This window comes from Lepisosteus platostomus, chromosome 15 (genome assembly GCF_059453375.1).
Source record: "Lepisosteus platostomus isolate fLepPlt1 chromosome 15, fLepPlt1.hap1, whole genome shotgun sequence".
NCBI classification, from domain to species: domain Eukaryota; kingdom Metazoa; phylum Chordata; class Actinopteri; order Semionotiformes; family Lepisosteidae; genus Lepisosteus; species Lepisosteus platostomus.
Window position 1 is genome coordinate 23,933,209 of NC_142625.1, and position 21,818 is coordinate 23,955,026.

At 38.3% G+C, this 21,818-nt stretch overlaps 2 protein-coding genes across 3 annotated transcripts; both read right to left on the reverse strand.

Annotated features, from left to right (window-relative positions):
* Positions 1-2,724: 2,724 nt before the first annotated feature.
* On the reverse strand, positions 2,725-14,930 carry kif3b (kinesin family member 3B). Its single transcript, XM_088608334.1, has 9 exons — positions 14,716-14,930; positions 10,634-12,101; positions 8,998-9,099; positions 8,182-8,304; positions 7,755-7,873; positions 7,494-7,610; positions 6,998-7,103; positions 6,165-6,343; positions 2,725-4,992 (listed from the first exon to the last, which is right to left on the reverse strand). The coding sequence occupies exons 2-9, from the start codon at positions 12,047-12,049 to the stop codon at positions 4,890-4,892; spliced, it is 2,265 nt and encodes a 754-aa protein (XP_088464460.1). The 5' UTR covers positions 12,050-12,101; positions 14,716-14,930; the 3' UTR covers positions 2,725-4,889.
* A 307-nt stretch (positions 14,931-15,237) lies between these two features.
* pofut1 (protein O-fucosyltransferase 1) lies at positions 15,238-21,562 on the reverse strand. 2 transcript variants are annotated; one of them, XM_088608338.1, is made up of 7 exons: positions 21,394-21,562; positions 20,868-20,989; positions 20,258-20,440; positions 18,813-18,925; positions 18,211-18,403; positions 17,422-17,664; positions 15,238-16,857 (listed from the first exon to the last, which is right to left on the reverse strand). In XM_088608338.1, the coding sequence occupies exons 1-7, from the start codon at positions 21,530-21,532 to the stop codon at positions 16,669-16,671; spliced, it is 1,182 nt and encodes a 393-aa protein (XP_088464464.1). In that variant the 5' UTR covers positions 21,533-21,562; the 3' UTR covers positions 15,238-16,668. The 2 variants fall into 2 exon arrangements, with proteins under 2 accessions (XP_088464464.1, XP_088464465.1); XM_088608339.1 differs by having other exon boundaries at positions 20,868-20,985; positions 21,394-21,532.
* Positions 21,563-21,818: the final 256 nt, after the last annotated feature.

Here is a 21,818-nt window from a genome sequence, read left to right on the forward strand (position 1 = left end):
AGGGTTTCTCGAAGTTCTCGACGTTGTTGTTGATGTTGATGTTGCTGGGGAGGATGAGGATGGTTTTCCCAAGACCCCCTCCGAATAAAATGCGTCCCTTTTTTTCTCCCCCCGCGTCGCTTCCTGCTTCTTTTCTTCTTCTTCTTCTTCTCCTCCGTGAGCCTCGGCAGCGGGTTTTGAACGGCGCTGTCCGCTCTTCTTTGTAAACAGAGAGAAGACGAGTCTCACACTGCACTCTGCTGCAGGAAATCCTCTCACTCAGGAATGCGGGGGGGTGGGGGTGGGGGTAACTACAGGGTCAAAGTGCACACACTGCAGGAATGCAACACTAAACAACGTCCCCGTCCCCCCCCCCCCCCCATTATCAGAGAGCACCGGAGCATTATTTGGCTTTTGTGATTTCGGAAAATATTCGTAAAAAACCCAATGCATTCTTTAAATTAAACCGGCAATGAACGTGTTTTTTTTTTCTAAAATCAGATATCCGCATATATGCGTTCCCCGAATTTCTTGATATATATATACATCTTTAAAATGTGGGATTTTATAAAGGTGTAGTTAAAGATGTCTGTGTTATTATAGGTTATTTTTATTTTTAATATGGGTTAATAGAGCTAAACACGTGTGCAGTTACCCAACGTTACATGCTCGTAAATATTGCTTATATATACACATACGGTGCTTATATCTATGAGTGCACATGAACCCCACGATCAGCGCTATCCCTGTCTCGGATGCTATATGTTTATTGTGAATTATAGGTGGTAATTGGAAATAGAAAAAAAAAGGGAGGACTTTTGATAATGCACGGCGGAGTTCGCCATTTTGGCTCTGGTCGTCCCGGCCCCGCTATCGCCACGAGTAGACATGAAATGGAGCCACAATGGCGTCGTTGTCATCGTCTCACTTTGTTTTCCCAAAAATGTCCAGTGAGAAAGCTGATGTGTATTGCGTTTTTGTAAAATAATTGAATACATTATTGTCTCCTGTTTACTTTCGGTTGTGGCACTTTAAGACAATTGTATATACGGAATACTAATGTTTTAATTTTGCACCCTTCCTTAAAACATACGAAGGTTTGAAAAAAATGAAAACTGTATAATAATTTAACGTTTTTTTCTTATTATTGCACTTCACCAATAACCAATTTTAACGCCTCCCGTAAGAATGCTTCACACTTGCTAGTACTAATCGTAGTATAGCTGCACATTCCGTAAAATCTGTTTGCGTTTCTCCCAAACGAAATGCACACCCATTTCTAGTACTTCTCCGAAAACAAGTTTGTTATTCTTGTACTGAATTTTCAAAAGCATTACTAGTACATGTGATGTAGTTGCGTCGCACTACACAAATACTGAAATTTGCGCTCCAACTCCACCTACCGTTTAATAGCTGAATGTGTTTCACAGGCAAGAGAAAAGTTTAAAAAAACATTTTACACAGCACTCAGATCACAGAAATTGACTCTGATGTGAAAGTGTATGTTGCTAATGGACAAATTAGATTGCAGCTTTAATATGCGCACTATCCGGCATCTGCTTTTATCACAGGCCTTGAAAATACACATTTTAATCTCCTGTTAATTTAGTTGTAATTTCTAGTCTTTAAGGTCTCTATTTGTAGCAGAAATAGCAACTTCCAAGAGTTGCACTTCAGAGTTTTAATGAATCCTGCAGGTCTTAGAGAGAAGTAATTTGTGTGGCACTATGTCAATGAATCTTTCAGAAGACTGTAAAATGTTTTACAAGGAAAAACCTCTAACTAGACATGTTAAAGGCACAAGGTTGGGGTTGGGTGTAAAGGCATCAAGGGTTCAAGATTAATCACATTGCTCTTCATCTTCCAATGCTGGTTTGGCCACCTGCTAAATCAAAACAGTTTGACTTACAGCCAAGTTCATTTTGCAATGCAGAATGTCGTCAGCCAACATCCAGCTAATCCAAGAACCTAATGTTGCATTTGCAACCTGTTTGAACTCAAGACACTGCATTCGCTAGCATTAAAAGGCTTCTGGACTAACCTTGTAAAACACCTGACCCTGCCCTGCCCACTAACAGATTCATTCATAATAAGTATTCAAACCATCACCTCTCCCCCATGGGCACACAAATATTCATTTTTTGTTTTCTATAATTATTTTCTAAAGTTTCTTTTTTAGGCACTACAGTGTGATTTTCTCCTTTCTACAACAAGGTACCATTAATGTTCACTTTCATTTACCAGCAGCACAGCTCAGTCTCTATGTAACCTTCAATCTATTTTATATCATGCATTTTCTTTTTCTTTCTGGAGGTAAAAATAGGAAAGCCTTTCATGTTCAGTTTAAAACACAGCATACTCACCACAATTCCCAGAGAAAGTAATGATGAAAAATGTTCTTGGACTTTGATTAACTGTACTTACTGTTCAAAACGTAGATGTTACTTTCAGAAATTTAAAAATAAATCGACACTTTGCACTTGATGAATAAGATTGAAGGAATTTGCAGTTCAAAATTAATCCAAACTTTGAAGAGACTAAAAAGAAAACCAGTTTTATTAGTGAATACCTTTAAGCAGGTATGTTAAAGGCTGTGCTTTAGGAGATAAAACCAACAATAACTCAAACTAAAATTGAAATCTTAAAAGCGCTCTTTTCTCACCAACCATGTAACATGTACCATTTTTACCATGTAAAAAGAAAACATTAAAAATGCATTTGTTTCATGCAGGAAAACCAAACCAATCAAAGAACAGACATTCTTTCTTTAATGAATTGAACTAAAGGTAGCAAACAGACAAAATGAGTTTAACATTTCATCACAAACCATGAAACAGCTGGACATAGAACAATGACATTGGTGGACCAAAAACATAACTTTGGTTTGTCTAAGATAAAGCCAAACCAATTATTAAGTTCCTTTTGTCTAATCAGTTATGGACTCTAGGTTCAGTGTAAATGACTAGCTGAAATAAAAGTGTCACATAAGCTTCTGAAACTTAAAATGTATACTTCACATTTTATTACTATTTTATTTGTTACTCTTTAAAATACATCCTAAACATCTGTCAATACATGCTGTACAAAACACTAATTAGAATTTTATATTTCCAGTAAATGGGAAGAGTTAGTCATTTTAGTTGCCCTTCTTCTTTCATTAATTATCATTATTATACTAAATTTAAAATCCTTACATGTCAAACTATAATGGGGCAAGGTATTTTTGATCACATCTGCAAACAGAAAAAGAGGGACTGAGCTCATAGCACTGCTTTCTAGGATCAGATACAAGACCTCTGTAATGTTGTGGTTTTAAATGTCTCATCGCTGTAGAACAATACAACTAGATTGTGAATGAAAATTATATCTAATACACCAATCCATAAATGTTTTAAATCTGAAATATTGTTCATTCAGGCCTCTGTAATTCTTTTCCTACAACAGGTTTGTACAATGCAAGTAAAAATACAAAGCTATTCCAAAAAAGGAGCACTTCCAAGCATATTCTTGTATGTAACATAAGAAGAAAAGAAATTCACATTTCACTCAGCCTAAAAGATACACAAAAATAAGTTTTTATACATAACTTTAAATTATACAATCCCAAATAAAAATTATGCTTGTTCAGAAAATAAAGATTTGAAAAAACAAAGTTTATCTACATTTGTATTCATAAATCAGAAACAAACATAAATTAGAGTGTAGCAATCTGCAAAATTTTAGTTTTTTTCTTTTTTTTTACACCTCAACATTCTATGCAAAGTATCCATTCCTTTATATACATCGAGTGTATGCAAGTTATACAGGAAGAAATGTATCATAATAGCAGCAAGCAGTGGCACTATCCAGAGGGCACAGGGGTTACTCCAAAGTTGCAGAGGTCTTATTGTGGATGCATTACATGACAGGGTTCTTTAACTGGGGGCACAGAACACTGAATTCCCAAGAGGGAACAACATCAGGGCCTATGTTCCACAGTCCACTTGCCTTCAAGACAAATACTTCATGCTGTCTCATGATATCCAACAATCTAAAGGTCCTACCCATTTATAAGGCACCACAAAGTCCTTTATATTTAGATTTTTAAATTAGGTATTTTTAAAATAGGTCTTTAAGGTACCAAAGTTATCCCAAGCCAGTTTGTCTCAAATGAGAACTACAATGCAATGAATATATCCTTATCCCGATCCTACCAGAACGCATTTCTTAATTATTTACTGCTATTTTCAGAAGCATTTGTGATATACTAAAATAAAGAAATAGGATACTCCGATCTGGTCTGCATTGTTGTGATTAAAGTAATGAAAGACCATGAGAGTGCTTGTAGTACTTCACAGATGGAAAGTTTAAGACTGCTGAACAAATTCATATTTCTTTTATCTGAAAAGGCTGATACAGACTAAGTTGATTCTTCCTGTCTAGCCCAGCTGACAGTGTCAACAGCTCCTCTGAATACTGCCTCATATTTTTAAAAAGGATAATCCTTTTTCAAAAAGGATACAGTTCTAGGGACATACCAAAACAACGTTTAAACTACGCAATTGTTTTTCTTCTAACTCTTGCAAAAATTATATTGCATTTGAAAGGAATGCAAAAACTGACTTCAGTGCATTGTTATTTTGATGTGAGTGCCTGCATTACAATATTAAAAAAAGTCCGCAAACTGTCACCAGTTTTTATCCCTCCCGTTAATGGCAGGTATGTTTTTTTTATATTTGCAGTGTGTTACAGTAAATTCGAGAGTCAATTTTCTTCCCGGGATCCTACAAAAACCCTTTAAAGTGAAAATGCAGAAGGTAAATAAAATAGTAGATTTCAGTTGCATCAGTTAAAAAAATTAAGTCAAACCAGTGCTTCCCTGTCTGCCCTTTACAGTTTAATACAGGGCCTTATAAAGAAAGGTGACAGGTTCATTTGGGGACAAGCCCGCGGGACTGGGGGTACAAGGGACTTCCGGCGCTCCCAGGGGAAGACGATGAGGTCGGGGTGCTGGCCTTCTTTCCTGTTTTCAGTCTATTTCCAGAAAAAAAAAAGTTTTACATATAGTCTATAACAAAAGATTTCAGTACCTTGCATAGATTTCACTGTGCAGTTTTGGTGCTTTAAAGTTTGTTGTCCTGACAATTTAATATTTATTATATACATAACCTAATCCATACATTAAAAGTATAAAAAAGCAATAAGTAAATATGAAAGACAAATTGCATGTTTACACATAAGTCAAACTCTTTTCTGCAGGAAACCTAAATTTACATTTACAGAAGTATTTTTACAAGCCACACAATTAGTTGAGTGGCCACTGTCCATGTACAATAAAAATGGTTCACATGATTTCAGAATAAATACACCTATCTCTGTAAGGTCCATCAGTTACAGCAGATAGTGAATTTCAAGCAAAGATTCAACCATGAAGAACAAGCTTTCAAAACAACTCAGGATTAAGCTGTACAGATCAAGAGCACAGGAAAAAACATCCAGAGATCCAAAACCTCTGAGCATAGTAAATTCAATCTTTAAGATGTAAGTGGGAAGTACCCGGATAGTACCTAGATCAGGTTTGTCCCTTCAAACTGAGCTGCTGGCTAAGGAGGAAACTGGTTAGGGATGCTACCATAAGCCTAAAGAAAACTTTGAAAGAGTTAGTTAAGTGACAGAGATGGGGAAAAATGTCCATGGGTCAACAATATCCCAGTCACTTCATAAAGAGGGCATAAGGAGAACTGAAAAAAAAAGAACATCTCAAATTCTGCACCGTGTATGCAACAAGGTACCTAAGTAATACTGCAAACATGTGGAAAACATTTTGCAGTCAGACCTTTTGGCCTAAATGCTAATTGTTACATCAGATGCAAGCCCAGCATAATGCATCATTCAGCCAACACTATCCAGACTGCCAAGCGTGGTGGTGACAGCATTATTTTATAGTCAGCAGGGACTGGCAAGCTTATAAAAACTGACATAGATTGAGGAAAGTACTGACATATTATGGAGGAAAACCTGCTCCAGACCTAAAACTCTTCATTTTGAACATCCAGGTTTTTAATAAAATATTAAGTAAATTAATTCTAAGTTAAAACATGTAGCATATTGTAGTTACACAAGATGGGACATCATAGAAAGGGTCTGAATAAATGGTTAACGGCTGAGCAGGGAGGCCTCTTTTTACACTACATGCAGCATCTCACCTGGACTTTAATTTCCTGTTGCCAAAGCTTTCGAAAGTCGACGCATCCACCTGAATCTCAGCCTCGTCCTGCAGCGCAGCTTCCAGCGCCGCCGCCACTTTGGGGGCGATGGCCGGCTCCTCGTAGTCTCTTGTGGTGCGACTGGGCAGATCCAGCTCCAGCAGGAGGATATTCTCTGCCTGTCAGGGTATGATGCCAAAAGATTAATGCCCATTATTAACCAGCAGGAGGCTGCTTGGAGCCCTTTTTCTTTATAATATGAGGGGCATCCCATTTAAAGTGGTTTCAGCTACAGCCATTGTTGTATTACAAAACCAGGCTCATTCCAGGCACAGATATCAGCACTGTAAGAACAACACAAATATTGCAAAATGTTTTTATTGCCATTGTAAAAATGTCTGAAAACAAAATGGCTTTTTTATCGCTTTTATCTTTGTTAATGTTTTCTGAATAATAACACAAGTCTGTGTTGTACAGTTCTGGAGGTAAGAATTGACAAAAATAATTACAGAAAAAAAAAACTTAATTCACCTCTGTCTACTTAGTTAACCTCCTTGTAGCATATGGGTCATAAGACTGCATTTAACTCTAAAACAACAGCCTAGAAAGTATTAATGTAGAGGATCTAAAAGTTGCCACATGTGTTAAATAAAGCCTTGGTGCGAGATATCTGCAAATCAAACTGGTCCATCTTTGAAGAAATGCCCAAACCCTCTTGAGAGGACTGAAGTTTGGTTTGGTATTCAATAAACCAACCTATAGATCTGATTTCAGCTGACCCAAGATTTAACTCACCTCTTATGTGAAAGGGAACTGAACTGAAAAGTGCTCACCCTGTATCTAGCTTCAGGTCTCATCATCATCGACATTCTTGCATGCTGACTCAGGGGCCGCTTGTAGCCCACAGCAGAGATGGGCCTGATCATCATCTGTTGATTACTGCAAGGAATGATCCAGCAGGACAGAAAGATAAAGGGCTTCATAATTCATAGTTTCTTGGAACACCTATAGGGTAAAAGTCCAAGCTACGGGCTCTCTTTTGAAAAGAGATGTTAAAAATATACACTAGAAAAGTGTATGATCCAAAATATGACCATATTTTGCAGTATTCGTGCACAGTCATAATGGCATACATCACTTTAAAAATATGTAGCTTTAACTTTCTAAACATAATGCCCAGAATGCACAGGAAGGATGATAACTTTACACGGTAAACAATCTAGTGCTATTCCTGTGTTGGAACATTTATAGAAAGCTTAACGAAGCAGAAGCCCAACACTCCAACTTCATTTTCTAATTTAATTAAAAGAAAATCATATAAATCCGTACTCCTCAATCCGAGTTATGGGACGCAACTTCCAGTGATCATCCTCATCATCGAGAAATGCCCTGTTCATAATTTTGTTCTTTTCTTCCATTGGGATGAAGTTCTCAATGATAAGGTGTCTAAAACAAGGTAAATAAATAGTAAGAAAAAAAACAAGTCAAAAGCTTGATACTTTTTCATAAAACAGCAAACACAATGCCCTTAGAAACATGTTGCTCAGCAGAAGCATCATTTATGTGTTCAGTTATGTATCATTTACATACTTGAGCTTCAGTTCCCTAGTCAGCTCATTCTGAGTCTGCTCCAGTTCTTGTCTTTCTTTAATGTGCTCTTCCTGTAGATCATGGATCTCAGCTTTAACTGCCTGTAGCTTTGCAAACAGCTATAAAGAGGAAAACAGGAAATCATTTTCTGCAAGCGAAAGTTTGCCCAGTTGGTACAAAAAATGAAAAACTCAAGAATTTCACGTAACTATAAGAGTGTTCACTAAACAATTATTATTAATAGTAATGACGTAAAGGTAAAAAAAATATGTTTAAGATATCTGAATATGCATTGAAAAATGACACTAAATGTTTTAACTTTTCAAATACATCAATAACAGTTATACCTGCTCAACAGTAATTAAGTATAATTGTTATTCGGTAACCTACAGAAAAACCTCTAGTAAATAACAAAATGGCATCACACCTTTTTCAATTTCTTTGTTTTGATGTCCACCTCCTGCTGCAGGGAGCTGTAGGTTTCCTTCAGCTCCAAAGTCTCTTCGTCCCGAGATTCCATTTGCTGCTGCATCTCCCGCTCTCTTCGTTTCTAACCCCCAATTAAAACATGTCAACGTGAAACAAACACCAGATTATTAGCCGATTTTAAAAAATAACAGAATTTAAAAAATAACATAACGACATCAGAAATGCGTGAAAACGCTGGATTTACTATGACTACCATTGGTGAACTGAAATTTAAAGTTGATTCATGTTGTTGATTTTTTTTTTTTATCCACCTAAAAATTGTGATGATTTACACAAGGGGAGTCTTTAGCCACTGAATAAGCTTTGCTGGATTGTTAGATGTTAAGACAATAAAATATGTATACATCTAAAATGGGAGATGAAGAAAACAGCAAAAGATGATCCTCTACTATCAGCCATTTTTTAAAAACCATACAAATCATTGCAAAAATAATACAGAATACAGTCATTAAAAGTAATTAAAATACTGCATTGCTAAAATATTAAAGACAAAACCTGGAAGAGTGTAGCTCATACATTAGCAGTGGCTGAAGTACTTTGTTATCTGCAATACAGGTTCTTTCCAAACAGGATAGTGAAATAGTAATTCTTCCACCAACAAATTTCTTGGAAAATTAATACTACACTAATGTATACAGACAGCTAAATGGGGCAAATGATATCCTCTGGTTTAAAAACCATTCTTATTTTCAACAGCTTTGAGTCTGTAGTTTTTATTATTTTTAATATTTCTGTGACTTTGCTTTTGTTTCACCTGTTCTGCAATTTCTTGTCGTTTCAGCTCCAGTATTTTCTGTTGTTCATTTGTATGATCAACAATATTTTTACCTCCCACAAGGAGTTTACTCTCCATGGCCTGTGAAGGTACAGAAAAAACACACCGCAGTAAGTTCAAAGGTGACAACAGCATTCCACATTTTTAAGATGATGCCTGCTTGCATTAGCATTAGCTGTACAAAATGCATTTATATAATATTCGATTACAGTAAAGGTCAATACTTGTACAACATGTTTATGTTATATGCAAAACGCTATTTAAGATTATCATAATATGCCTTATGATAATGTACATAATAGTGTTTCAAAACCTCACAAAAGATCTATATATTTTTCTGCAAAGACTGAATTACTATATTTGTTGCTACTGAAATATAATAAACCAAACTATTTCCTATTTTAATCTGAGATTTTCCACAAACAGCTCTTCCAATTTGACATTTCCTCACACTGAGAATATCACCTGCCAGAATGTATTATCTTTCCAATGATTACCTCCAAGTTATTTTAGATCTACAGCACAACAAAGTTGCATGATCAATTTAAATTAAAACATGATTTGTATCACTAATAAAACTAGCTCAATAGATTTCTGTCCTAAACACAGGGAACAAAATTGCAATGCTCAGCAGTATTTGTGAGATCTATTATATGATTATCAAATATAATTAAGGTACCTTTAAAATATGCTGATATTGCCTTCATGACTTAAGAACAGAGTGAAATCTCAAGCAATATCAAGAGATGACCTCTTGAGGCAGTAAGGCACATTATTGCAGTTTTAACTTGACAATACCACGAATGGATGTTAATTTAAAAGAACTTCTCGACTAATGTGCAAATCACTGATCCATGATATCTAATACTGTCCTGACTGTGCAGAGCAGCAGTTAAATGAAAACTCCCAAAATGACAGGAGACAAAACTATAGAGTAACTGGAGAAAAGAGAGGTCCCTTTGGAAACTAACATTCTACCATTTACTTATAAGGATATTTTCATCCATACGAAATCCTAAAAAGTGATCATGACAATATCCACTATAATTACCAGAAAGTCACTTATTCCTTGTTAGTGTTACGGCAACTGAGTGCCTATCCTAGGACAATAATGCTCAAGGCAGGAACACACCCTGGATTTCAGTTTATCGCTGGGAACCCGTCTGACGCACAATTTAGACGTCAATAAACCTAGCCAACAAATCTTTGGAAAGCGAAGCACCTGGCAAAACCTATGCAAAGGTGCATAACTCCACCTCAGCAGACACCCCAGTTCAGAATCAAGCCTAGGACCAAACAGCGGGAAAGCAGTGCTAACCACCATGTCACTGACACCCACAATGCAAATACAAAGGAAAAAAATTAATTATCAGAGCTACACAATTAACCAAAGTAGCTTCAAAGCTTTAGACCACTTTGCTGCTAAACATTGTTGCCGTTAAAAGATTAGCCTAGTTGAAAACTACATCATATTGTTTTTAAAGACAATATTCTTAAATCAGACAAAATTCAGAATCAATTTCATTTGGCATCAAGATAATTCTGAACATGGAAATAAACTTCAGTCTTGAAACCTCACATTATTGTGAAAACAACGTTAATAATTGACACCAACCTTCACTTTGGCAGCCAGCATCTCACCCGCTTCCTTTTCCCTTTTCAGGTCATCCATCTTCTTCTCCTTCTCCTTGAGCAGCTTCAGTTTTTCCTCTGCTATCAAGCTGTGGTCTTCCATGATGGCCTTCTTCTCCTTCTCCAGCTTCTCCTGTTGTTCTCGCCAGTAATCTGTGTCATCTTTGTCATCTTCCGTTCCCTCCTCCCCATCCTCCTCCTCCTCCTCCTCTTCCTCCTCACCCAGCTCCTCTCCCCCCTCGCCCACATGTCGCCTGTGTCTCTTCCGCCTCCTCTTGCCCGATCTCTTCTCCAGCTGAGCCTTCAAGCGAGCTATCTCCTCCTGGAACTCCCGCAAAAGGGCGTCCTTCGGGTCTTCATTCACTCGTGGCTTGTTCTTGATGTTCTTTGCCCGGTTGGAATACCGCAGAGTTGTGAGAGTCTCTTCTACGTTGTATGAGGCCGGGCCGATGTTGGCCACCATGACTGTCTTGGCGTTACCACCCAAGGAGTCCTGAAGCAAACGGGTAAGTTTGGAGTCACGGTATGGGATATGGGTGCTCTTGCCATCCACCAGGGCAGAGATTACATTTCCCAATGCTGACAGAGACAGGTTGATCTTGGTGGCTTCTTTCAACCTCTCACCCTGCGCTCCTGTTTTAGTTTGACGTTCACTGCCCGCTAGATCCACCAGGTTGAGCTTTCCCACTCTGATGTGATTTTCCCCATCCAAGCCTAACTCACTGCACTCAATGGTGATGACAAAGATGGCATGTGACCTGGAGCTGTGCTCGTTCATGTTGGTGGCTCCCACAGATCGGTTCTGATTTCCGACGTTCATGACATGCTCAATTTCCTTCACGCTTTTGGTGACAAAAGATGACAGGTCTTTGACATAAACACCTGTATCTGGCCTTTCCTTTAGCTCAAGTCTTTTGGCCTGGTCTTTTGATAATAAGTCTCTGATCTCCTCTTGGTATATTTCCAAATATGACGCTCTGACAAGGTACTGCTGGTTCTGGGACCTAGATATGTGTGTAAATATATGCTCAAAAGAGTTAGGGATGACTCCTCTTCTCTCTGGGTCATTACGCACTCCTTCCATAGTGTAGGTTTTGCCAGTTCCTGTCTGGCCATATGCAAAGATGGTTCCATTAAAACCCAGAAGGACAGAATCCACCAAGGGTCTAAAGGTCTCATCATAGAGGTCAACCTGCTTGGAATTCCAGTCATACACGGAATCAAATGTGAATGTCTTGGGAAGTTCACTGGGTGCTCCCCTGGGATTCTTCACAGAGACTTGCCCTAGTTTCACATCCACAGACACCATTCGCTCAAAGTTAGCAGCAACCTCTTTCTCATTCATCGGCCTACATCTGACGACAACCTTCACAGACTCGGAGCTTTTGGTTTTAGACATTGTGAAAATCGATGTTTCTTGACATCAAGTGAAAGTCATCTGGTTTCAAACCCTAAGCAAACACACAATTGTTAGTTTATTTTCGTACTGGAACATTTTTGTTAGCAGCCTGAGTCTAGGAACAACTTTCTTTAGTATCAGTCATAAAATTCTGTATGTGATTCTTAATATGTAATCAGACAATATTACTGACGTAAAAGCTGTTTTCGATCATGTTTAATGAATTTATGATCTGCTGTAACTTGATAAAGATTAATAATTTTTTTTTTTACTTCAGAGGCTCTTTAATTAGAAAATGCTTCTAATTTTCAATGTGCTTCCCCACTAGGGCTCACAACACAGTTCTGGGGACCTGTCTAATCAAATAACTTTTTTTCCACAAATTTCTATATACCTTTGTATCTATTTATACAGGAGGGTATTTTACTGCAGTGATTTGGGTGAAGTACCTTACTGGGGTTTGAACCCAGAAGTTATAAATTCAGAACCTTAACCACAGTTTCACACTGCTGCCACAAGTAAATGTATTAAATGTCATAATGCAACCCCAGCAAGATTTTACCAAACTTTTGTCTCAGTGATTCACTGTTCACCATTAAACGCGCATCTGTTTGAAATGCAATGTTTATATTGACAGAATAGCCCAACACATTTGGGGCCAAGAGATCTTGTTTCAAAATCAATAATCAAATTAAACCTAACAACCCCTTGGTGTAACAGTATACGGTAAAAACATGTCATGCACTTGATATCAGTTCATCCATCTGTTGGTGCTGGCAGCAGTGCCTACAATACAGTGTGAAAACATCAATTTTACAGAACTTTCCTTGCACCAACCTTCACCAGTGAGGATATGAGTCTCATAGTATTTTCAACAAATTTTGCATGGGAAGGTTTCATGAGAATTGACTAGTTAACAGGACATCACTTAGTATTTTATACTCAGGGAATGGTTTAAAACTAATTAGAAATAAGGTCATGGGGACACTAATCTACTACCCATCCCAAATAAATGCTTTGCTTCTATGCCGGCTAGAAACAGAGGAGGGCTAACTGAATATTTACTGCTTCCCAGAGATACTGGAAGATTCAGAGAGCCTTTCTCTCTGTGGAGTCCCATCTTCTAAAAGCCACTGCATACATGAATAACTAACTGGGAGGATGTGAACAGAGACCATTCTGATTACTCGATTTGTCAGCTCCTGCAGACTACATCTTTATCCTAATAACAACACTACGGAGGAGTTCGGTGTTCATGAAACTCTAGAGTATAGAGATTGTCAAATTCAGGCCTATACAGGATGGAATTCTGTATGCAAGCTACTTATCTTAGAGGCTTCTTTTCTGCTTTTTCCTCATTTCAGCTGTGGCAAATTCACGAATTACCTCTGCCTGTTCCAATCCCTGAGGTTTTAGTGCTACTGAGACACAAAATACTACAACATGCTTTTGCAATCCATTAATTTTTTTTTTTTAATGTTGCTTACACAAAAAGAAAGGGTTGGTTCACCGTAACTGAAACCGTTTTATTTTACGGTTTTAGCTTTGTAGATTAAGGGCAGCAGACCACAAGAAAACACGTTAGATCTAATGACAGAATTGTTTTGAGCACATCACTAGCTAAATAAATCACTCTCATAATATTCAAAATAATTTCAAACAATATGCAGAATAGTCTCACAGATTCCATCTCTGATCCAAGACTACTTATATTAGGTACCCCATTTAGGGTAAGCAAGTTTCGATTGCTGTTATTCAGACTTGGCTCAGCAAAAGCACCTTACCTCGGATAGCGTCTTTGAATTTCCTGAAACCAAATCAGTTACTGGACGATGAGGCCCCAAAGGTATTGAAGACTACCCTGAACGCCTTTCTAAAACTTGTCGCTGCATTTGTTTTTCACAATAATTCTCGAATACGCCTTTAAATCGTTACCTCACCCACCACTACATACAGTACGGACATCTCCAATATGAAACGATATTTTATCTATTGACATGCAGCAGAGTTACGGGAAACTAAACCATTTAACACTAAATAGGACTCTTTTAAAGATTTTAGATGCACTTTTGTTTTATTTTTTGCGTTCTTCAAACCACGATTTTCTCAGCTGTTGGGATGCGCTACAGCATACTAGGGATGGGCATATTTCTCCTTCGCATTAACACAAAGCTACTCTACAAGACGGTAGAAAACAAGAGAAGATGTACTGCAAAGTATTACAAAATTACGGTTATTCTTGCATACTTTTGACTGAAAACTAATATTATGTCTGGTCAGATATTCAACATTTAACAGACATTCTGTACGTTATCCATTGAAAAAAATGCACTGCAATCAAAACAACCTTTAGAAACACAACTAAAACGTAATGAAGCTAATTAAGTCTACAAAGATTGTGCCCATATTTAAAAGAGCATTCATGTGAATCACGTCTCCTTGACTGGGAAAGCAAAAAAAAAAACGAATCACTACGGTACCTCAGCAACCCGTGAAGCGGCCTAGCAACGGCAAAACAAATTAATTTGCACAAAAAAAACCCAACCTCCTCTAATCCTGTTACTCGTCCGTCGAAGCACGCTAGCTCTTAAAGTGGTTTTAATTTAATTCTCGACGAGGTCAGGCAAAACCATACCACGGATAAATTGCGCTTAATGCGGGGTTACCTGCAGTTCAGTCCCTCTCGGTCGTCAGCCATTACTGTTCAGCCTCCACTGTCCCGGATGGAAAGAGAACTTCCTTGGAAACCGGCTGAAGTAAACCTCCCTACACAGAGCAACTGCGATGATAATGAAATGGTGCAGGATGGCACCTTATCGATGATCCTACTGAGCACAGACAACTGCTTAAAAGTCAGCTTTCGAGACGTGCACTACATATTGTAGCGTACCTATTTGTTCTCCAGTCCGGCCACACTGTAAAACCGAGTCGTTTTTTTTTTAAAAAGACACCCAGAGGAGATTAAATTTGCCAATTTAATTGAACGTGACTCTCCCTTTAAAAGAAAAAAAAAACGCATTATGAAATTAGATGGTGCTGGTAATTTAATAGCCGATATAATTCCAGTGACTCAGTCCTAAAATTAAAAATTAACATGTTGTAGAGCAATTAATATTGTAATGAAACGTAACCCAGGATTAATCTTCTTAAATTATTGCATGAATAAAAAGAAAGCTTACACAATCATGTATTGTAAGAAAATCGCTTCAAAAGTTTATTACCGGTGAAATCAGTTTATTTAATACAAAATACATATCCAATATAAACCGACAGAAATTGATGTCAAATTGACAAAACTGACAAACATGTAAAATTGTTTTTTTTGTTTGAAAAAATACTTCTGATATTTCAGAATACACAATTCAAAATGAATGACAGTATCAAAACACAGCTGATTATCTTGTTAGTCATGTCTGAGTATAGTACATCTAAACGTAGCACGGAATCCCAACATCCACAGTGCTAATGGCATTCACAGTGAAAGCTATAAAAAGCTCTAAAATCTTCCTGACAGTCCATGATCTTCTGGGTTTTTATTAATACAGTTGAGCTCAGGTACTCTATGTACTCAGAATCTTCAATTTAAGTGTATAAAAAATACACATTAGTTTTTTTTTCAGCTTTTGAACATCTATATCATTTTGTTCCTAAAAAAAATTGTTTCAATTGGTATTCTCAAGCTTGTACAAAAACCAGGGAAGAACCCATCTCTAATCTTTCAACCCCAATATACATGTATACACTTGAGCAAGTAAAAACTGAAAAAAGCAACAGAAAAAAACACTTAATTTTTCTTAGCCTTAAGAAAGTTTCACACAATTATGTACTTCCAAAGAACTACAGCTATAGTTCTCACATCTTGCTCACTTTGTCCAGTCCCATGGACACGAGATATCTGAATTATCCCAGATTTCCTGACAGAGAGCAAGATCAGGAAGCACCAAAACCATAATTCCTAAAACTCCTCTGTTCCATTCTTGGAAGTTTAATAAACCCGTCCATCAATCTCCCACAACAAATCAGACATCTGTTATCAAACTGCTGAAACAAATGTAATGTGTTGAAGCTTTCTGTATCCACAGATTACAGAATTTACCAGAATTTGTGCTTGTGTTCTAGCAGAGACTGAAAGAAAGAGGCATTAAAAATGGGAATGGGTACTAAAATCAATGTCAAAATAAAATATGCATGATCATTAAATCGCAGATCTCAGAAAAGTAATCGAAAATCTTGTGACTATTTATGAATATACTACCCATATATTCTTTTAAAGCCAAATTTTACCAGAAAATAGTTTTTCTAAACTGTAGTAATCCAGCCTTTTTAAGGATTGCAGACAAAATTCAGTTACTTTTTTTTTTAAGATTTTAAAAACATGACAAAACTGAAGAGAAGTAATTCTGAAGAGTGTCTGTTAATTGTTATGAGATCAGTATACTATGTGTAATGTGTATACTGTCAGTGTATACTGTCAGTCATGATATAGTAAAGTTTTCTTTGCACAAGTGAAGGCTCACTAAAAATAAACTTGCATTTCCCCCCCCCCTTACCTAACCTATTAGAAGCCTGGCTATTTCCAGCACAGCAACCAACAGTGAATGACTTCATCTGCTGCGGTCTTACAGTTCATCTCTTTTCTTTCCAGGATAGTCCATTCCAAAGAACGAGGAAGGTCTGTTGTGAACATCGCGTTCCCGTTTTACGAAGGCAGAGAAAGAGGAGGCACAGTTCCCAATGAAGTGGTCTGCCTGTCCCAGGATATACAGGTCTATCTGAGCCACATCAGGCTGCAAACTTACAACCTTAACCTGTTCAAAGAAGGAGGAGGATAAATCATCAAAAACATGCCGGAAAAAGTAATGGTTCTGCATGGTCCTAGAACTGTTTTTTTTTCTTTTTTTTCTTTTATCTGAAGATTAGAAATGTTCCTCTCCCTTTTACAAAACCTGCCAAGCTAGAAAAAAAGATTAGGGAATAAATACAAACAAAAAAGGCCTGACAGGCAGCACTTTGGAGTACATAGTGGTTAGGACTTGTAACTATAAACGTGTGGTTCAAATCCAAGGTGTGGCACTGCTGTTATACTCTCAAGCAAGGTGCCTCACTCAGATTGCACCAGTAAGAGACCCAGTTGTACAAATGGCTACAAATGAAAGTTACTTTGGCTAAATATGCAAGACAAATACAATTAATGACAGTTGCAACAATTTTTCACTCAGTTAAAAGACATTGGGCATCATCTACAAAGAGAAGTGTAACCAGAATAAATGAGCAAAGGCACAGAAGGAATCCCTAATCCTTCTCAATTAAGTTTGCAACAACTGAAATTCTAAAGATTCAGCAAGCATGGGGAGAAACGAAGTCATACTCACATTTCCCTTGAACAGCTTCTCTATCTCTTTGCTGTGAGATTCAGAGTCAGTAGCAATGTAGACGGACTTGGCATTGGTCTTCTTCACCCACACTTTGAGGGCCCGCTTGATCTCCTTCAGGTCTGGCAGACACATGTCCATGGTGAGTGGCAGAGCAGTTTGGCGGTTGTACCCCACGCACTGCGGGGAGGCCATGAAGTGTGGTCCTGCCTCCCCATCTTTTAACAGCTTGCAGGCGTTTTGCTGTCAAAGGCAGAACAGATCTTCAACAGCAAGGAAAACACCTTCCCTCAGCTCCTCTCTCAATACTCACTTCTTAGAGAAATGGACACTTTTCACTGAAAAATCATTCTTTTATATACCATATATCTGAAGAGCTACGTCTATTCACAACAGAAAAACATTCATATACGGATTTGACATGTCAGTGTGTTCCTCATAATTATGGATGAAAGCAAACAAAACATATTCAACTGTAAGCACCGTAACAGAAGAAACACACATACACCATCCCACACCAATGTCCTGGAACACAAAATACTATATAACAGATTGCGTTAAATTAGTTCTTTTTTTAACAGCACAAATGAATAGATTTTTGCCTCCCAGGTATTCTGTAAAGAATACTCCTATTAGAAGTGTGCAATAACAAGTCTTTACTTGGCAGTGAAAACAAGGCACTACAAACAATCTAAGCATGTACAGAAATATATCCAAGGACTTTGTACCAAAAAGGCAAGTCAGTATTGCTTACATGACTGCCCGCTCAATAGAATCTACAAACCTTACCCAGTCTGAGCCAATCCTCAGGTGTATCCCTACATAGGGCCGAACGAGCAGGGATTTGATGTGGCTTTCCCCCTCCTGGGCCATCTGATCAGCCCAAACCACATAGCGCTGGAGACCCACGTGCTCCTCAAGCACGGGGAACTGGGCAGGAGCCCCTGGAAAAGCCACCACAGGGTGCTCTGATGGAGGGAATCTGACAGCAAAGACCAAAATATGAACAAGGAGCAGATCAACACAGCCAAACAGCATTCACACAGATGGACCGGATCACGTGCTGAATGGAAATTCTGTTATGCCGTAGATATCTTGAAAAGAGGCAAGTGGTAGAGCAATCACATTAGGCTTTCACAGAACAACAGACACTTCACAAGGACAGTTGCCTTAACACATCCATTTCAAACCGCAGGAGCCAGCAGAAGCTACACTGAATACAGACTGGGAAGAAAAAGGCAGAGGAATTGTAAGCAGACTGAGGCCAATTTGACATACCAAGGCCAGAAAGACACAATGCGTCTCAAAAATAGTGTTACCGTCGTCTTGATCATCAAAGACCGTAATACGCTATCTGTCGGACAGGGAAAATATGCATTGAAAGTACTTGCTTTTTGATCCAGTGTTGCTTGTAGTAACTGTTAAAGGAAATGCCTCCAAAGAGGACAGACTTATCAAACTCCACTCCAAACTGGTCCCAGAAAGGCCCAAAAGGATTCCCATCCTAAAGGGAAAAATATATACATTTCTTATTAGCAGGAGTACAAAGACATAAAATAGTTATGTCTGGCAACAGCATGAAGAGCACAACAGCACAACACTAGCCTCCTACAGTGAACGTTATATAGAAAAAGAAAAGCAAGGGTTGACACACTACAGATATCTTAACACAGCATATTCTGTAACACTAAAGGGTAAAAGAGTAATATTTTAAAGTCCTTATATTCAGCTCCCATAAATTATACAGTACATGACATTGCAGAACTGATTGAAAAAATAACAAATAATTCTATTAACACCCCCCTAGATGGCAGTATTTTCCTATTACGTTAGCTATCTTTAGTTCCCTGCATTTCAGGTCTATCCATAGGACAAGGTGCTTTGCTTTTAAGCTTAATCGTGGACACCTCAGTATTCAATCTCAAAACGCTTGATGTTTAAATCTAGCATGTATCACTTTACCACAACTCACTTATCAGGTTTGACTGATAAATATTCCTAGAATTAATCTGTGCAGTATTAGACAATTACTGTCTAAAGCTGCTGGACAGAAGGTCTATGTTTATTATTGTAGTAGTTGTATACTGACCCAATCATGTAGCAGTCATACTGACTCCTTTTCCTGGTGAGCTACGATACCTTTAATTTCCACTTTCACCCGAGTTACTAAGGACCTAACTGAACCAATTACTGGCATGGTCTAAATCATTGGCTCTTAACCTGGAGTGCAAAATGCTCTTTCTGGGGGTGTGAGTCAGGCCAGATTTGTTTAGAAGGTAAATCACCAAAAACGCTAATCAAGCACAAGCACATATGTACAACTACTTTTTTTCAACAAACCTAGGGACTCTAAGTAATTCTCTCTCTCTTTTATTCTAGTCTTAATATATCTCAGGTTTAAAGAACTGACGTACTTCAACAATTTTTGATACGGGGTGTGAGAAACATTTGAAGAACCTAAAGGATGCAGGCAGCAGTAAAGGTTAAGAACTACTGGTCTAAATTGACCACGGTTAGCAGATATTTAGGCCCTGGGCATTTTCTGGGTACCAAACAAAGATAAAAGTCTGGGGTGCTGTAAAACTGGTAGTGAACATCAATGCATTATGTATTTTAAAACTTTCAAGTAAAAAGCACCGCGTGATAGTAATATGAAAATAATGTACAATGGAAAAGGTATAAAAAAGGTGATCCGTATCTGAAATGGGTGAAAATTCCCAGATGACAGCCTCGTGCTGCCATAAAAGCATTGAACCAGTAATCACATTCCACTGCCCCGCTCCCGACGAACATCTCTGTCTCAGGGAGGTTCGGGGCTTCCCCGGGCGTCAGCTACCTTCATGGGACAGCTCTTTTTGTCTGGGCTCCTCTGCGCTGCGGCGTCAAAGCAGTAAGCCACTCGCTGGCCCAGGGGCCAGCCAGAGGGGGCCAGCCGCTCCATGAAGTCCTCGAGGCTGACGACTCTGTGAAACTGCTGCAGAGGCTCCAGCTTGAATAATTCCCTGTAAGGAACATGCAGCTGTATGGGGGGGGGAGAGGGTGGTAAATACATTGAGACAGAACACCCCTACTCTGCAAATCACAATGAAGGGCTAGATGGAAAGGGCATCATTCTGAGACACATTGCCTGGGCACTGAATACGGTCACCTGGCTTGCTTTTAGACTTATAGACTACAACAGTACATTCCCATGGAGACTCTCCTAGTCAACGGCACAGCAGTATCCTCATCTAGCCCGTCTACAACTCTGCTACACAAAACGACAGCGTTTGTCTGAAAAAAAAACATTCAAAACTTGCATTTTGATACGTATGCTTTAACAAAATTACATCCTCGTTTGTTCGCTACCTTCATGGGTCAAAACAAACACCCCTGGATTATTTTACTGGGGGTATCCTAATATTTTGGCCAGTGGGAGTAAACGAACACCATGACTGGATACGCACATTCGTGAAGGGCGGCGAGTGATGCCTGTAGATGATCCACGGAGGCACAGCCAAAGTACGATTTAGCATCCGTGCAAACCCCAGGGCACCCAGGAGATGATCAGCCTGGTTCCCAAATCTACCTGGAACAGAAAAAGAGAATGATGATTAGAAATATCTGAATAACAGATGGCGGTAACTGTAGCTAAGGTATCAGTAATTGGAAAAGCAAAAAAAAAAATCAACAGATCATGCCGAAACGTGCGTTCGCACAACATACAATCATACAGATGTGTACGTTTCACGCCTCTCAATAACTACCCGTCTCTAAATTATTAAAGTCGGCAATGCAAAAAAATGTTTCACTTTCATCTCTACATTTTTTGACGAATGAAAACGGGAACAAGTCACGTAACAAGTCATATTTTGTTGCCAAAAGTAGTGTAGGGTATCTAGCAGCGAACTGAACCTGTTGTCTTGCTCAACGCTGTAGCTCACACACAATGATCAGGAGAAACTGTTAATTAAATTGTTGAAAGGCCCTTACCCATGCAGGGGCAGTACAGTATGTATCCATTATCGTCCCACTGCAGTTCGCCCGCATTAGAAAAATAAAACGGCGATAAAACCAATACAAAAACACAAAACTGACTAAAAAGTTTATGTTTCATAGCGTCAACGGCCATTACCGCTACCCACAATGCTCAGCGACAACTGGTAGTTAACCCGTTAACTGCTGCGAGGAAAGACTCGCTTTTGGTTTTAAAAGAAACGATACAATTCCAAAGGGAAATCGGTGTAAACATGCGTAATGATTGAAAAATAATCCAATTCTGAACAGTATAAACTGTTTTCATATTTAAGTGTAGTTTTTATCGTCAACAAGACGGCTTACTCAGACATAAGTAATCACCTGGATGTTTCAGTGGCTACGTCCAATCTTTGCATAAATAATTAAAAAATATTTTTAAT

Bases quoted from the DNA above. Each gene is read 5' to 3' on its own strand.
- pofut1 (XM_088608338.1), bottom strand. From the start codon at position 21,532: ATGGCCGTTGACGCTATGAAACATAAACTTTTTAGTCAGTTTTGTGTT. The intron at 17,665-18,210 runs GTAAGGTTTGTA...TGCCTTTGACAG, and splicing joins TGAGGATTGGCTCAGACTGG to CAAAACGCCTGCAAGCTGTT. The intron at 16,858-17,421 runs GTGAGTATGACT...TTCTTTGAACAG, and splicing joins AGAAGCTGTTCAAGGGAAAT to GTTAAGGTTGTAAGTTTGCA.
- kif3b (XM_088608334.1), bottom strand. From the start codon at position 12,049: ATGTCTAAAACCAAAAGCTCCGAGTCTGTGAAGGTTGTCGTCAGATGT. The intron at 6,344-6,997 runs GTGAGCACTTTT...ATACCCTGACAG, and splicing joins GACCTGAAGCTAGATACAGG to GCAGAGAATATCCTCCTGCT. The intron at 4,993-6,164 runs GTGAGATGCTGC...TTCTGGAAATAG, and splicing joins AACAGGAAATTAAAGTCCAG to ACTGAAAACAGGAAAGAAGG.